At 40.6% G+C, this 17,784-nt stretch overlaps 1 protein-coding gene across 1 annotated transcript in view; it reads right to left on the reverse strand.

The window, feature by feature from the left end:
• Positions 1 to 17,784, reverse strand: part of C5 (complement C5) — a 97,474-nt gene that overhangs the window by 58,212 nt on the left and 21,478 nt on the right. Inside the window, exons 8-17 of the mRNA XM_019966848.2 lie at positions 16,760 to 16,874; positions 14,728 to 14,854; positions 11,192 to 11,307; positions 9,251 to 9,436; positions 7,774 to 7,977; positions 6,646 to 6,855; positions 6,376 to 6,525; positions 4,669 to 4,798; positions 2,729 to 2,791; positions 1,021 to 1,218 (exon numbers count right to left, since the gene is read on the reverse strand). Of these exons, the coding sequence (XP_019822407.2) occupies positions 1,021 to 1,218; positions 2,729 to 2,791; positions 4,669 to 4,798; positions 6,376 to 6,525; positions 6,646 to 6,855; positions 7,774 to 7,977; positions 9,251 to 9,436; positions 11,192 to 11,307; positions 14,728 to 14,854; positions 16,760 to 16,874 (1,499 nt within the window). The remainder of the gene's footprint in view (positions 1 to 1,020; positions 1,219 to 2,728; positions 2,792 to 4,668; positions 4,799 to 6,375; positions 6,526 to 6,645; positions 6,856 to 7,773; positions 7,978 to 9,250; positions 9,437 to 11,191; positions 11,308 to 14,727; positions 14,855 to 16,759; positions 16,875 to 17,784) is intronic.

Raw genomic sequence — 17,784 nt, forward strand, 5'->3', positions numbered from 1 at the left:
AGTGAGCCAGATCAGGGATCCCTCAGGGAAGGGAGACAGATTAGGTAAACCCCAAAATTATCCAGGTTTACTATCTGGAGGCATTTTACAGGCTTCAGAGCAGGGAGAGAAACCCATACAGACCCCGGCGGAGTTGCAACACCAGGCGTGAGATTTGGGAGGCTAAGCTGTCTAGAACAAGGAACAGAGGCGGGAACTGGAGAGGCTGAATTCCAGGCAACTGATGCCAACCCAGATGGTTAGAGTTGAAGACCTGGACCTCGAGAAAGGGATATGCACTAGGTTGTTCATACAAAATACTGCGCGTAATAAGCAAAAGTCTGAAAACAGCTTACATCTATCTAATGACTTGGTTTCAACAAATGGCCACAGGAGTTTATTTCTGCAGAAATAAACCCACTCAGAACGATAACGTTTAAGACGTACTGTTAAGCAAAACAGTCAAGCAGGGTCTATCGTTCCGTTTTTGTTTGTTTTGACTGTATGTGAATGAATTGAAAGTCCTAAAAGTTCTGAAAACCTGTTAATTCTGAAGATGTATATGGTGGTTTCAATTGAAATACGATTTCAACTTGTACGTAAGTACATTTGACTTAATGCTACACTTTGAAATCTTCTGCTATACTTGGTCAGTACAGGTACAAACGGGATTTTAATGGTTGTAATATCACAGAATCATGAAATTGTAGAACCCAAAGGCATATTAGATATCATCTGGCCCAAGTTTCTTGCTTTAAAAATGAGGAGAGTGAGGCTCAGAGAGGATGAAAAACCATTCACGTTTATGGGCTGAGTCAGCTTCAGACCTATCTGGGTCTTAACTACGGACGAGAGCGCTCTGCTCTGTTCTGTATTCACCTCTTCTGATTCCCCAAAGTGACAACAATTTTTTTTCTTAAGAGCATTCACAAGTTATCTTTTCTACTTTCCATTTTAAGTAGAGCATGAACACTGCCTTTTTTGGCAGCATAAAGTGACATCAAATTTTCCATATTTTCCAATAGAAAATGCCAAACTTACGCAGCCTTCCTAGTTGCATATTTTTGTGATGCTCATCAGCCCGGAACTGGCTTGCGATGGCACAACAGCTCTTGAAAGCTTTGATACATATGGGGCCTGCCTGAATCCGAGCGGCTCGCTGCTCACAGGTTTCATCATCATTCCGATGGGCTCCATCATAACAACACTTCTTCACCCATGCGTTTCTGTATTTAGCAGCTGAAACGATCATAATTCAAATGCCCTTGATTATGCATAGAGTCAAACATCTCACGCTTAGAAGGGCTCTCGAGGGATACCCGGTTTCTGCTGCCACAGGACCCCTGGCCCACAACAGTCGTGGCTGGTGGACTGTCCAGCCTCCTTGTGGAACTACCATAGGAATGGGGAGAGTGTGGCCTCATAAAACAGTCCATTGTCCATTCTGATGCACACTAAATGTTTAAGGGCTTCCTGCAACTAACTGAAGTACTGGCTTTTGAAATGAGCACCTTGGATTCAGCGCCCTTTTGAATAAAGTAAGTTAATCTGAGAAGTTTGCAAAACATTTGAAGATAGTTATCACTATACAAATATGTTCTTCTTCAAGCTAAATATCCTGTTTTTTTCAAACATTTCTTGTAGTTTGTACACCTTCACCAGTGGCATCATCCTTCATCATAAATGCTTGGATTAACCAATATCTCTCTTTTGATATCATTAAAACTCAGAATGAAAGCCAGAATTAAAATGACTCATATATAAATGCAAAGTATTATTGTATTACTATAAACATCCTTATTGGTTGAGCTCAGGTCACTGGCTCCTGGTTCAGTGTTCTTTCTACTGTATCATTGCCAATTATCATATCTCTGTTTAAATAATACTTAAAAATAATTTCTGTTGGGCTTATTCCTCCCAATAATCCAACTTACTCTTAAGTATTAAAAGCATGCAATAGAAAGATGGTAACAATAACCCTGTATACGAGACAGCAAAAGAGACACTGATGTATAGAACAGTCTTTTGGACTCTGTAGGAGAGGGAGAGGGTGGGATGATTTGGGAGAATGGCATTGAAATATGTATAATATCATATATGAAACGAGTCGCCAGTCCAGGTTCGATGCACGACATTGGATGCTTGGGGCTGGTGCACTGGGACGACCCAGAGGGATGGTATGGGGAGGGAGGAGGGAGGAGGATTCAGGATGGGGAACACATGTATACCTGTGGCAGATTCATTTTGATATATGGCAAAACCAATACAATATTGTAAAGTGAAATAAAAAAAATAAAAAATAAATAAAAGTATGCAAGAAGAGATAGACATCTAGGTATATCTCAAAGTTAATTAAACCATGGATTTTGTTAGAATAAAATGGAAGAATGTAATTTTAGTCACTAGATGAAGTTTGCAGAGAGGAAATATTTGTAACAAATAGAAGTTAATCTTTTATATTTTCGATATAGAAATAACAAAGACTTGTTTCCCTTGGATTAAGGTTCTGGCGAATGACCTGTTGGGTTTGTTTAGATGAGTCTTTCCGATTCCCTTGGATTAAGGTTCTGGCGAATGAACTGCTGGGCTTGTTTAGATGAATCCGAGGGAGACGAGCTAGGTGTCTGTATACAGCTTCCTTTTCACCCGTTCATCGGAACGAGGAGAAATTAGATGATGTTTAATTTTTCCCAGCTTTTGAATTACATGATCATAACCTTTTGACAATCACATGAAATCTTTATAATACCTTCTTCCTCTATCTTCTTTTTCAGCATTCTCTTTGGCCTGAGAATTTCCTTACAAGGTTCATCTGTTTTAAAAAGATAAAGAAAAAAAGGAGGGGGGAAAGAGATAAAAATCTCAAAAAACACAAAATTCCATGAAATTATTTTTTTTAAACATTCACATAACTCGTTCAACAAATACTGAGAACCTGGTTTTGACCACGCTCTGCACACTCACATCTCAGTGCGACTTGTTTTTGGAGGGGCCCACAATCTGTCGTTACACATTTTGACTTGTTTGATCCGAGTTTGGTTTTAGATCCTATAACCTTTTGGTTCACTCATTACAAGGAAATACCTGAGCCCTTAGGAGTGAGCCAAGTGTTTGTTAGCTATGCTATTTTATAACCTCAGATATGCAGATGACACCACCCTTATGGCAGAAAGTGAAGAGGAACTAAAAAGCCTCTTGATGAAAGTGAAAGTGGAGAGTGAAAAAGTTGGCTTAAAGCTCAACATTCAGAAAACGAAGATCATGGCATCCGGTCCCATCACTTCATGGGAAATAGATGGGGAAACAGTGAAAACAGTGTCAGACTTTATTTTGGGGGGCTCCAAATCACTGCAGATGGTGACTGCAGCCATGAAATTAAAAGACGCTTACTCCTTGGAAGGAAAGTTATGACCAACCTAGATAGCATATTGAAAAGTAGAGACATTACTTTGCCAACAAAGGTCCGTCTAGTCAAGGCTATGGTTTTTCCTGTGGTCATGTATGGATGTGAGAGTTGGACTGTGAAGAAGGCTGAGAGCCAAAGAATTGATGCTTTTGAACTGTGGTGTTGGAGAAGACTCTTGAGAGTCCCTTGGACTGCAAGGAGATCCAACCAGTCCATTCTGAAGGAGATCAGCCCTGGGATTTCTTTGGAAGGAATGATGCTAAAGCTGAAACTCCAGTACTTTGGCCACTTCATGTGAAGAGTTGACTCATTGGAAAAGACTCTGATGCTGGGAGGGATTGGGGGCAGGAGGAGAAGGGGACGACAGAGGATGAGATGGCTGGATGGCATCACTGACTCGATGGACGTGAGTTTGGGTGAACTCTGGGAGTTGGTGATGGACAGGGAGGCCTGGCATGCTGCGATTCATGGGGTCGCAGAGTCGGACACGACTGAGCGACTGATCTGATCTGATCTGATGCTATTTTAATTATTTTCTGTGCTTATTTTATTATAAATAATAGTATCAAGTATAATGATGAACAGTTTTAAAACCACAGAAATAAAACGATTAAGGTGTGGTCCTTGCCCTTAAAGAGTTCCCAGTGCAGTGACTGAAACCAGATGGGTCACTAAGTCTAAGGCTGTATAGTGGAGTTGGTGATGGACAGGGAGGCCCGGCGTGCTGCGGTTCATGGGGTCGCAAAGATTCGGACACGACTGAGCTACTGAACTGAACTGAACTGAACTTAACTGAGTGATGTACTTCTATTAAATTACTTATAAATAGATCTAGTCCCTATAGTAGTCCCCCTATTAAAGGAGAGGAAATGATCAATTCTATATGAGGAAGAGGTTGCATAGAGGAGATGATTCTTCCACTAGCTTCTGCAGGCTAATAAAAGGGAAAGCAGTCCTAATAGTGTAAAATAGGCTAGTGCCACCCATAGCTACACTTGGTTCTCTACGGCATAAACATAAGGTCACGTAGAGTGGGTGAGAAACAGCTGCAAAGAGCCGGGGAGAAGATCACAGAGGGCCTGGAGTATTACAGAAAAGAATTTGTACTTTATCTTGAAGTCTAGTGAAACCGTTTATACAGAGGAGTTACCTAGTCATGTCACCGTAAGATCAGTGTAGTGAATTATTCTGGAGGAGGCACAACAACGATGTCTGGGAGGCAAATTGTTCATGTAAATTTCAGTAACCAGTTTGAAGAATAAATAAAAAGCGGTGTGTTTTACCGTTTTCTCGGGTGTCATCTGCGTTTGCGTTGGTGAGGAAAGTGAGTCCAGCTAGGTAGAACACCTCTGCATTGTCTCGGCCACCGCCTGCCCCACAGCCCAGGTCACCCTTCTCTAAAGTTTGAAATACCTATTCAGAGGTACTTAGTTAATTTAATAATTCTTAGCACAATTCCTAAAGGGCAAAATAGTAAGTCTAATCAGATATGGAGATCATTCTTCTGAAAAACTAAAGGTACAGACTGTTACATGACTCTAACAAATCTGTGAAATGCACAGGCCTATCGTTTATCAAATGGCCAAAGACCGAATTTCCCAACTTCCTTCCTTTAGTTTGTTTTTTTGTTTTCAAAAATACATGCCTATTCAAAATGAAATCAAAAACTAAGTTTTAAGCTTTGATGAGACGATGCTTTGAAATCGACCCATGCTGTTTTGTACATAGAGTGCATACTGTAATCAATATAATGTCCAAAAAAGAATAAATGAGTGAACGTATGAATAAGTGAATTAATAAGCTAGCTTTTAAATCACTGAAAGAAAAAAAACAGCACAATCTCTCGTATTTTGGGAAAGAGGGCGCTAGGTTCTAAGTGAATGAGAATTTGTTTGGGGGAAGGCTTTTCCCAGTTTTAATTTTGACTCCAAATAATTTTTCCTTTCTGAATATTTTTAACTTAATAGTTTCTCAGTTCTTTCTTCCTTCTTCAAAGAAATTCAAGTCTAGAAAATAGTAGCAGAGCATAGGGGAGGTAAGGGCTTCCCTGGTGGCTCAGCTGGTACAGAACCTGCCAGCAAAGCAGGAGACCTGGGTTCAATCCCTGGGTCGGGAAGATCCCCTGGAGAAAGGAAAGGCTACCCACTCCAGTATTCTGGCCTAGAGAATTCTGTGGACTGTATAGTCCATGGGGTGGAAAAGAGTCGGACACGACTGAACAACTTTCACTTCACATAGGGGAGGTAAATGGGAACTTAGAGGAAAAAAGTCCGCCTGCAATGCAGGAGACTCTGGTTTGATTCCTGGGTTGGGAAGATCCCCTGGGAAAAGGATAGGCTACCCACTCCAGTATTCTTATGCTTCCCTTGTGGCTTAGCTGGTAAAGAGTTCGCCTGCAATGCAGGAGACCTGGATTTGATCCCTGGGTTAGGAAGATCCCCTGGAGAAGGAAAAGGCCACCCACTCCAGTACTCGGGCCTGGAGAATTCCATGGGCTGTATAGTCCATGGGGTCACAAAGAGTCAGACGCAACTGAGCAATTTTCACTTTCACTTTCAGAGTAAATGAATAATTTTCAGATTTCTGGGCCACAGATTTTAATGAGTTAAAAAAAAGAAACAAAAGCCAAAATCCCCCAGAGGTTGCCTATTCATTCTTCCCTGGTGCTGCTACTGTAAAGTCCCCTGCTCCCAAATCTCCAAACCTACCAATCAGGGGTACTCTGGCCCCATGATCACTACTATCATCATCATATGCTTTTAAAGTGCTTAACTCCATACTTGGAAAAGTAAAAATGGATAGACCTGGGCTTTAGAGACTAACGTGAGGATGGCTTACCTTCCTAAGAGCCCCTGTTCTGAGAAGATTGTATCAGTAGAAAAGCAAGTCTAGTCTTCATTTAGTTCTTTCCCCACAACTTACCCTAATGGCCCCATTTGTGAAGCACTGCCTAGGGCCACCCCAGGAATGAAGGCCACACACTACTTAACTCTTTCCAGGGGTCTCTTGGCTGTCCTTTGCACTCCATATATAGCACTGTCCACTGCTGTTAAAGCCACCCAGGAATCCAACTCAGTTTCCATATTAAGAGATACACGTTGGCCAGGGGAATATGCATCTGTCTCTGGAGACAGATGAACCTAAAGGTCATTTGGAAAAGAAAATAATCATTTGTACGACACAAAACTTCACAGATAGCTGCATTTGCAGCCCCTTTATTCAGGAGAAAATCTGACTGGGACTTATAATTTGTGGCTTACCTCAAGCTGGTTGCCACACTTTTCCTCAATATTCAACCAGACTGAGTCGGACACTAATTCTGCAGTCTGCTCTCCTGTAACGATGTAATAGACCAGAAGGCGAGCGGAAGGGACCATGTCCTGCGTCACCGGGATGTTTATGCTTTGATAAGCTGAATCCGAAAGTTTGTCCCTTGTGCCAAAGTGAATAATTTTGCCCTTGGATAAAATCTAAAAATAAACAGCAGCAGAAATGGGAATTACAAAACATAACCTTTGCTTTAGGATAGAGCTTGGGAGTGGGAATAGAAATTATGTTAAAGAAAAAGAAAGTTAACATTGCAAGGGCCTACAATGTGCCAGGAACTTCATGTTCAATTAACTCTTTTAGTTTCCATGATAACCAGAAGGATGGGAATACTGTCTCCACTGTGCAGATGAAGGGGTGCAGTTCAGGAATTAACTAAATGTCATTTAAATTTTCTCCTTAAAACTGTTGAAAAGAAAGTCATCATCACTTGTTTGGCCCGAACATCAGAATAATTAATCCCATTTCTTTGGTAATTGTCATGAAGCCTATAACATTTTTTGTACATTCTTTCCTAGCTTTCACTGACAGCCTTGACTGATACCTCTGTTTAATGTAAGTGATGTAATAGGGATATTCCTGGAGCAGGTTTGAAATGACTCAACCCTTAAGAGCAGGATTTGGGTCCCTCCTGTATTACACTGAAATGTATGTATTTTAAACGTGTCTACGTATGCAATCTGTGGCCATGAAGTAGAGCAGAGGTAATGTGGGAATTTAATCAGGCTCTCTCTGCTGAGGAATCGCGCTCTCTTTGGTGAAAGGCACGTCACACAGAGAATCAGAGGTTCCCAGTTCTGATCACAACCTTTCTCTTCCAAGCTGAATGACTGTGGTGAGTCTCAAGTCCTTTGTCCCTCAGTTTCCTCTTCTGTGAAATAGTCATGAAAATCATGCCCTGTCTCAAAGGCTTTTGAAAAACTGACTATTCATTTAGGTGATGTTCTTGGAAGTGCTTTGTGAGAACATATGTCAGGGATCATTCTAACACTTTTCTGTAAGCAAAGGACAATCAGGTAAATTGTAAGTATAATTGTAAGTATAATCACTATTATACTTACCAAGAAATTGTAGTGAGTTATTTTGTCAATATACGGACTTCTGGGTGTAACAACAATATTCAGATGTGCTCCCACAAGCAAATGTTTATAGTTTTCTGTCCAGTCAATATAAAGGTAGCTTTGGCTGAGAGATGAATACGCTACTGCTCGGTAATCTTCACTGGCCTGATTTTCTTCGGGAAGATCTAGATCCTCGGTTTTGATCTGAAAAGGAAAAAAAAAGTTAAACAAAGATACATGGACTGTGATGTAAAGGTATGTTTTCTGTGAAACATACCTTTTAAATTCCTTTCTTTGCTTTATACATTTCTAAATTTCACAACACCAATTGCTAAAGAAAAAGAAATCCACTCCTCCAATGTGTTTGTACAGCTGTGGTATCAAATAACTTTACAAAGGCTCTGGACAGAAGCTGGGATGATATGGGACTGTGAGTTATGGTGGGAAAGTCTGGTGAAGTGAAAACAGAATGATGCTCATGGAGCAAATATTGGCATCCTTCTTGAAGTGTCTTGGCAAGCTTGGGGTTCTTTTCTTATGGGTTACAGGGGTAGCAGTGGGCAGGTCCCGAGGACTGGGGACAGGAGTTATGAATGGACATCACACAGACTTTCTGGCCCAGTTTCACTGTGAAGTCGTGGCACAGACAAGGGCTTACAAACTCAGAGTGGAGCAGGAATGATATCATGGCAGTGATATCGGCCTTTGACAGCAGAGGGGTTAATGCCTGGGGTGAGATATACATTGGTTTGCATTCAAGGGCCATCATTTATTAAGTCTGGATAAGTTATTTAACCACAAGAGAGGTAAGCCTCTGTTTCCTCAGCAGCAAAATGGCAAAGACAATATTCTCTGATTCCGAGAGCTGATTAAATGGGTATTGAGTGTGTTCTACATAAAGCTCTTAGTATGACGTCTGGCACCTCATACGGGCTCAGCAGACGACAGTGAATCTGTGCCGCTGACATGCTGTCGATGTCGTTGACACACATTACTAAGTTATTTTTTATCTGGAGTTGGGAACCTAAATGTTATTTGCTGGGAGACGAGACTATTAAGTGAACTTTCAGATACAGTGATTCACATAGCTAGAAAAAAAGAGAGGTTTCCACACTTGACCCCTTTGTGGCCCTGAAGAGAGACGAAAGGCTGTGAAGCGGGAAAGAGAGACTTTCTATCACTAATTTTCACTGCTATTCCTATTTCATGCTTCTAGATTTTAATACAGTCTTATTAATGCAAGAGAAAATAATCCACCGGAAATAAAAAACTGATACATTTATCTTCCTAAAGGACCATTCAATTAATTTGAAGATTGCCTCTGGTGCTTTTTTTTTTTCCCTTTGGTTGCAAAATTGTGGAACTGTTCGCTGGACTCATGTCTAAAATCTGCCACATTTTTTTCTGCACATTGGCAAAAACACACAGTCAAAAGTACACACTGTCCTAGAAAATTTAACAGGAGAATTCAGCTCACATTGAACTCCAGCACCGTCACTTCAGATGGGAGATTCACCACAAAAGAAGCTACTCCGTCACTGGAACGTGTTACACTTTTCTTCGACTCCAAGTCAGTTATCTCTTGGTTCGCGTCGAGCGTTTTTGCGCTCAGGGTCACCGGGATCCCTCCTACCAAATGGTCAAATGAATCCTTAACTTGCACCTGTTTGCCAGAACAGTCCAAATTCATTTCCACAGCTCATCACTTCTTTTAAAGCAAAACAGTTCTGAAATAATTTTCCTTTCTCCTCACCAGTGTATAAATTACTCATATTCAATTCAGTAAAGAGAAACATGTTCTCATTTTATATATAAAAGGGTCTAATGTTATTTAGTTAAATCATTCTTGAATGGATTCCCCTGTATATCAAGAAGACTCAGAATATAAACACTGTATTAGGCCTGCCAAGTAGATGAGATAAGGACTCCTGTTATTTAATTTCTGTTTCTTCAATTGGTTGAGAACTAGATAAAAGAGAAAATGAAGCAATCACTTCTGGGAATTAATCTCTTAGATATGAGAAATAATAGTTTAGGGCTTAGCCACTCAGTTGTGTCCGACTCTTTGCAACCCATGGACTGTAGCCCACCAGGCTTCTCTGTCCATGGGGTTTCTCCAAGCAAGAATACTGGAGTGGGTTGCATGCTCTTCTCCAGGGGATCTTCCCCCCCAGGAATCAAGCTGGGGTCTCCTGCATTTCAGGAAGATTCTTTATCAGCTGAACTACCAGAGAAGCCCCATGAGGAACAATAAATACATTTTTTTCTCCATAAACTCTACCTCTCATCGCCATGCATATGCTAAATTCATATAGAATTTCCACAAAGGTATAGTTTACATTATTTATTTTTATATGTGATGTGAAATATATAAAGATATATAGTATATAAATATATTTTATATAAAGATAAATATAATATATAGACATTTAAAAATAATAAATATGTTCTATATAGTGACATTTTTATGATCATTGTATATATTATTATACTCTATAGTAAATTATAAAATTATCATATGCATTATATAGTAACATGTTATATATTATTAAATATGTTGTATATGTATTAAGAAGTTATAAGCATGTCCAAAGGTTGCTTGGGGTCTGGTGAATCTTTTTCTCTTAAAAGCCAGTGATCTACGGTTTTCTAAAGGATAGGGAATAAAAATATTCATTTTATAAATATAATAAAACATAGTATATGTAATAGCGTGTATTTTATATAATATATAATCAGATATAGAATACTAAATACAATAAAATATAATTACAAAGTCAGATAAATGTTTTAGCTCCATACTATCAGCATTTTAAAAAGAAAAAGAAGAAGGAGAGAAAATATTGAAAAGGAGAAAAAAAAACAAAAACCAGAGAGAAGAGAGTCAGGGACAGACAGGAAAGTGTCGAGGTGGAGAGGACAGGGAACAATACAGAGATGTGCTCCGACGGCGTTGTGTACAAAGAGAAGGCAGAGTGGAGAGCGCAGCAGTGCACCCTCAGACCGCGGGAAATAAACACAGAGACAAAGGGCTTTATTCTCAAGAAATGATATCTCTGTCTTAAGACTTTTTGAGAACGTGTTGCCAAATAATTTTAAATGTTAGTATTTTTTGAACCATAGACATATGGAGTTTTATTTATAATACATATCGTTAATGTAAGGCTCATTTAGGGAATACTTAACACAGGCTATCCTGCTAAATGCTGATACTGTCCTAAGGTTTGATATTATTCCCAAGAGAGAAGCCAGCTGGCAGTTTCCCACTGCTGACTACACTGTCAGAGAGGCAGATCTCACGCACAGGTTGAGCTCCCTCTGTGCTTTGCCTCTCCCTTATCCTTCCTTTGCTTGTCATCCCCCCATATTTTTAGAGAAAGATAATCACATTCAGCAGTACCCCCACCCCCAACGTAACCTTGACAGAATATGGAATCCCAGGCTTCACAAAAAGAGGAGTAGCAACCAAATTCAGTTTGTAGGGAGAAAGGACATATTTGATGCCAGGAATTTCTGCTTCTTCAGAAAATCCACCTAAAGAAATGACAAAAATTTATTAGAAGTGTACTGATCTGTGTGGGGAGCTATGTCGGTCTCCATGTGTCTCCACAGACCCACTCATTCATTCATTCATTCACTCCATTCCTGCACTCATTCATTTACCAACAGCAAGTAGACACGGGTCTTGGTTCAGAGGGGCAGTGCAGAGAAGAGTTTAGACCCTCCTCAGGAGTTTCCAAAGCCTTATGCTCAGGGCTTCTGTGTAGAGATGGCCCTTGTGGAAGTAGCGCAGTGGGATCGGACTGAGGAGAAATCTGAGGAGGGGACGCCACTTTTCACCAGTTGCTTGAATTTCATTTAAATACATAGAAGGCATTAAGGAGAGAAGAAAGGGTCGGCCAGAGACTAAGCCTTACAGGGAGGTCATCTTTAGGGAGCAGGGATATAGAGAGAATTGGAGAAAACATAAAAAAATAGCTTCAGGTAGAGAGAACCCAGAGGGTCTACTGGCAAGACCCAATGGTGTTACCCTTCAGCTAAAACTTGTATATAATAAGTTATCAGAATAATATACAGAGCTCTAGTATCCCTAACTTCTTTCCAGGATTATATCCCTGATACTCCCACATATGGGCTTCCCAGGTAAGCGCTAGTGGTAAAGAACCCGCCTGCAAATGCAGGAGATAGAAGAGACATGGTTTCGAACCCTGGGTCAGGAAGAGCTCCTGGAGGAGGGCATGGCAACCCACTCCAGTATGCTCGCCTGGAGAATCCCATGGACAGAGGAGCCTGATGGGCTCCAGTGCGTGGGACCGCAAAGTGTTGGACACGACTGAAGTGACTTAGCGTGCACATACGCACCCCTACATATATATCCTATACTTCAGCCAACGAGTAATCTGCTATTCTCAGCGGTCACCCTTGGCACGTCCCCTCTCTGAAGAGTGCCCCACTTCACCCTGCCTGTCACCCCTTCCTCAAAAGCCTACTGGTCTTTCAAGACAAGGCCAGTCAGCTCCAGGACACCTTTGTTGCTTGCTCAGCGTCATCTAGGAGCTCGCCTGCTTCTGAAGGTCAGTAGCATCAAGCACTTTGCTGGGAGCACACGTGGAATCCCTTCTGGTGAAAGAGTTCTTTGTTTTTCTTTAAGCTGATACGTGTTTGCAAGCCACTTGAGTACTGAAATCTGCATCATTAACATTCGTAAGCCTGCACATTCAGCAGCACTCTTTGCATATCTAATAAATATTGTTTAAACTGAATTTATTTTAAATAAGTTGAGAAAAATAGCAGTAAGAAAGAAGCATTAAAATAATGTCAACAATATAGAGAGGGCAGGGAGTCTAAAGTCATCATCATTCTCCCGCATGTACTGATAATCTGATGTATGCAAAGCGCTGAATAACTCTGTAACTACCTCAGTTCTTCATTCTGCTACCCTGGAAGGACAAATTTAAAGAGGTAGAAGGAGACTTAGGAATCTTCTAGTGTAACAGTCATTTTATTTAAAAAAAAAATGGACTTAGTGTGTTTAAATTATTTGTTCATAGGGGTTCAATATAGACCTGCAAATATAAGGTACATTAGTAATCAAGATATATCAGAAGTAAGACAAAGTAATCCAACTGGGGGTAATAATTATTAACTATTAAAACCATTGGAGTGAGGATTAAGAGTACTAGACAAGACATTAAGAATGCTAAGGAAAGAAAATAGGTGGTGAGGAGGAGAGAAAGAAGAAGGGGGAAGACGGGGAGGAAGAGGAGGAGGGGAAGATGGAGACGGGCGGAGAACTAGGAGGGGAGGAGGGGTGGGGAGGAGGGGAGGACAAGGAGAAAGGGGGAAGGAGGTGCTGGTGAGAGTGCTCTGCGCACACTGACGCTTTCATTCCCGCCGTAACACTGAGGGGCATATACCGTTACTGGACTCATGTTAGAAACATTACCTCCAGTTTTGGATAGAATTACTATTCCAGAAGAAAAGGGCTTTATGATGTACTTTGTTCAACTCTATCATCATACAGCTAAGTGGATAAAACTGTGGTAGTCGTGGTAACTTTCGTTTGCATGGTACTTCACCAAATGTCTTTACACACATAATCTCTTTGGTTTTGATTCCTCCTGGGTGAGAAAACTGAGGTGCCAGATGTTCAAGCCAGACAGGCTGTGAGCCACTTGGACTGTTAAATGGGCGGGTGTCATCCCTTCTTGACATCAAGACAGTAGAGACCCAGTGGCTAGGGAGTGACAAAGCTACACTCCAATCCCAGTTTTAATGATGGAAAAGTAAAATTTAACTATGAAAGGAAGTAAAATGTGAAAGAATGTACTAATTATTTATACCTTTTTTTTTTTTTTTTTAAGTGTACATCATACATTTATTACCAACAACCCTCTCAACTCCAAAATTGGGCACAGGGATTAAAAATAAAAATTCATTGCACTACTTAGTAAAGCATTACTAGTAACTTTCATAAAAATGTACAAACTTTGTTAAAAATTTATCAAGCCTTCAAATGATTTGGTTACAGATATTTATAATACATACATTTAAAACTATATGTTAACTGATACAATGGAGTATGATTTGAGGAAATGACTCAGCAAATGATTCCAAAATACACCCCTGTGAGCTTTCCATAATCTGACACAAACAGCAAAATAAGGTAACCAAATGTACCAACAGGGGGAAAATAGCTTTCTAATAAAGGCCTAAAGATATCTGTGAAAAATATTCTCATGAGTTGGTAGATCTCATTTAAAATATTATAAGAGGCCCAAATATAAGAATCTTAACAAATCACATTTCAGAGAGTGTATAAAATCTAAATAGGCTTTCACATTTTCTAGATTTTGCTTGAAAAAATTCAGGACAGAAAATCCTAATGAGATCTTGATACCTGGAGGCCTTGTTTTTTTTTTTTTCTTTTTGGGGAAGAGGGGGTGCTAAAAACAAACAAAGGTGGTATTTCATGCAAAGGAAAACAGAAATTGCATGAAATATTTATACCTTTAATATGCTGTCTAAATATTTCCCAAGAGAAAGTCCCTTCTCTGGTGCGTGCTAAGTTGCTTCGGTCATATCCAACTCTTTGTGAGCCCATGGACTACAGTCCGCCAGGCTTCTCTGTCCATGGGATTCTTCAGGCAAGACTACTGGAGTGGGTTGACATGCCCTCCTCCAGGGAATCTTCTCTGGTGGCTCAGTCAGTGGTAAAGAATCTGCCTGCCAATGCAGGAGACACAGGAGCTGCAGGTTCAAGCCCTGGGTCAGGAAGGTCCCCTGGAGAAGGAAATGGCAACCCACTCCACTATTCTTGCCTGGAAAATTCCATGGACAGAGGAGCCTGGTGGGCTGCAGTTCATGGAGCTGTAAAAGAGTCGGACACGACTTCGCAAATAAACGACAACAAATATTTGCCAAGAGAAAGTTTAAGAAGGAAAACAAGCTTACCTGTAGACTCTATGATTGTCACACCGATATAGAGGTACTTGTTGTTTAAATCTTCTAGACTTTCATAGGACAATTCTTTAACTGCTGTTTCAGAGTTAAATGTGACTTGAGCCATTCCGTTTATCAACTTTTTAAAGGGGGAAAATAAACAAATTATTTCAGAGGAGAATTTATAAGCAAAAAATGAATAAAATATGCCTTTACTAGCCTCTCAATCAAAGACAAAGACGAAAGCTTTAGCACTAACGCGAGTAACTGAGTCCACAGTTAAGCCCAGAGTGTTATCTTCTAATCTATTTGTTTAGAATTATAGATGTGGAAGAATCTTAAACATCATTTGGTTCCACAGGTCTTTTTTGTACTAGCTGGCAAAGATGACTTCTTCCCATCACTGAGTCATCATCATCTTTCTAGGCCTCTCAGCCTACTTTTGCTCTTAACTGAGAGTTTATGGGATTTTATGATATTTACTCTGTACTTTACTGCTTGCATATTAAGACACTAATTTAAAAACGCACAGTGGATAATGGGATATAGGGTTATCCACGATATGTTAATTGCTAAGTTGTGTCCGACTCCTTGCCACCCCACAGACTGCAGCCTGCCAGGCTCCTCTGTCCATGGGATTCTCCAGGCAAGAATACTGGAGTGGGTTCCCATTCCTTCTCCAGGGGATCTTCCCGACCCAGAGATCGAACCCTGGTCAGATTTTTACTGTCTGAGCCACCAGCGAAGCATATGATATTATTTAATTATTAACCACACAGTAAGACAGATTTTGCCTTATTTTTTCTTCTAAAATCGAGTACTTCGAGGCCAGGGATTTTTGTCTTATGTAGCTTTAAACCTCAGTGTTTAACATAGAATCTTGCATTAAAAAAGAGGCGTTTATATCTTAAATAAAACTGTACTTTGAAAGAGCAAGGGCTCAGTAACTGGTGATAGAAGCTCTGTGAAAGTGTAGCTGCTGCTGCGAAGTCGCTTCAGTCGTGTCCGACTCTGTGCGACCCCATAGACGGCAGCCCACCAGGCTCCTCCATCCATGGGATTCTCCAGGCAAGGGCACTGGAGTGGGTGCCACTGCCTTCTCTGCTGTGAAAGTGCAGCAGTGGACAAAATGACCTGAGCCCTTACCATCCAGGGCGACGCAGAGAGCACTGAGCTGGGGCGAGGGCCACAGGGCACTCTGAGCTCCAGCAGCCACTGGGCCTTGACTGTGGCCGACAGCTTCTCAGCAAGCTCACGGTTAATTCACTCACTTACAAATTTTTATAGAGCTCCTGCACAATTTGCCAGCAACCAAGCTGGCTCTAGGCATATAGTGGGAATGATTCAGACCCCCAAAGAGTTTTGTGTAGAGAACGATAGAGTAAATAAAGCATTACTAACTGTAATGGTTTTTCAACCTCAGCACTATTGACATTTTGCACAGGGTAATTCATTGTTGGGGAGCACTGCTCTGAAGGAGTTTCACAACATCCCTGGCCTCGACCCACGAAATGCTCGTGTGACACTCTTGCCCAGTTGTGACAACCACAAATGTCTCTGGACATTACCAAATGCCTCCTTGGGGATAAAAATCACCCTTGGTTGAAAACCACTGCAATATAAAGTGTGAAACACGCTCCACCGAGAGCGACTCAAGGCCTGAGGCGGCAGGATGGGTGATGATGTGGAGACAAAGAACGGGACAGCTTAGCCAGGCAGAGAAGAGGCAGCAGGTGACAACGGGAAAGGGCATTCCCTGGCCGAAGGAGCAGCTCTGCAGACACCTGGAGGCGAAGGAGACTGGGGGGAGTTTGCAAAACTGGGGTGACCAGCGCAAGGGGGAAGAAAGGGAGAGATGGGCCGGCAGGGGGCTTGGTGACAAGGAAACAGAACTTTATCCTCAGGATAGTGAGAAGTCAATGGAAGGTTTTTAAGCTTCAATTTCCACACCTACACGAAACAGTACCGTGGGCTAGATGATACAGAAGTGACTCTCCAGCTCTAGCGTTCATGACAGATCTTTAGGTACAAGTGAATCTCTTACCGCTGTGCTTTGCATTGCTTTTTGCATCATTTCTTTTTGATTATCTTCTAAGTTGTCTCTTATTCCAAAAGTGATGTAAACGTCAGCCTCGTTGACGACTTTATTATAAAAATATCTGTCAAACAATCATACCATAAAACTGTTCTGCTAACACGGTTACAATCATAAAATCCAGATAAAAATAACAATTTAAAATCACATAAAGCATTTGACATACTTTAAAGTGCCTTTCCATCCACTATTATATTTCATCCTCATAAAGCCACCATAATAAAGCCAAAGTACAGATTTTTATTACTATGTGCTAGATGAAATAAACTGATTTTGAGGAGATCAAAAGAGTCAGGTCTGGGCTTCTTTCTTACAAAACACATCACTTCCTCAATGATTTTGATAACAGTGGAGAACTGCTCTTTATTTTCTTTTACATCTTTTAAAGCAGCATGCCCAGTCTCACAGTTATATAAGTTCTTTTTAAAAACTCTAACTGCATATTTCCTTTTTCAGTTTAGAATTAAAACAATGATAAAGAAAACTTCCTGTATAGCCAACATGATAGCAAGATCTTACTCTTGTTATTCGTAGTTTGAACAAAAAAAGTAAGTCTCTCCGTTAAAAGAAGTCCATTTCTACAATTCTCTGTCAAGTGAGCTTTTACAGTGGCTTAGATTAAGTGACAAACACTCTATCTGAGGAATAAACACTAGAAAGAGAGGTAGTATATGGTAGCCTTTGAGGGCATGGGTTCTGGAACAAGAGAGACCATGTGATTTATTAGCTGTATGATCTTGGGCATATTACTTAACATTTACGTACCTTCGGTTTTCTGTTTGTAATGTGGGGATAGTAATTGTATCTATCACACAGAGTTTTGTAAAGATTAAATGAGGTGATACATACAGAATGCTTTGAAAAGTGCTTGACATATATAGTTACATAAATCGGTTATTGTTTTTAATAATTATACTAGGTCATTTTTAAATGGTAGGTCGCTTATAAAAATAACCCCAATTCTCCACCTGCCC

The sequence above is a fragment of the Bos indicus genome, chromosome 8 (genome assembly GCF_029378745.1).
Source record: "Bos indicus isolate NIAB-ARS_2022 breed Sahiwal x Tharparkar chromosome 8, NIAB-ARS_B.indTharparkar_mat_pri_1.0, whole genome shotgun sequence".
Classification (NCBI taxonomy): Eukaryota; Metazoa; Chordata; class Mammalia; order Artiodactyla; family Bovidae; genus Bos; species Bos indicus.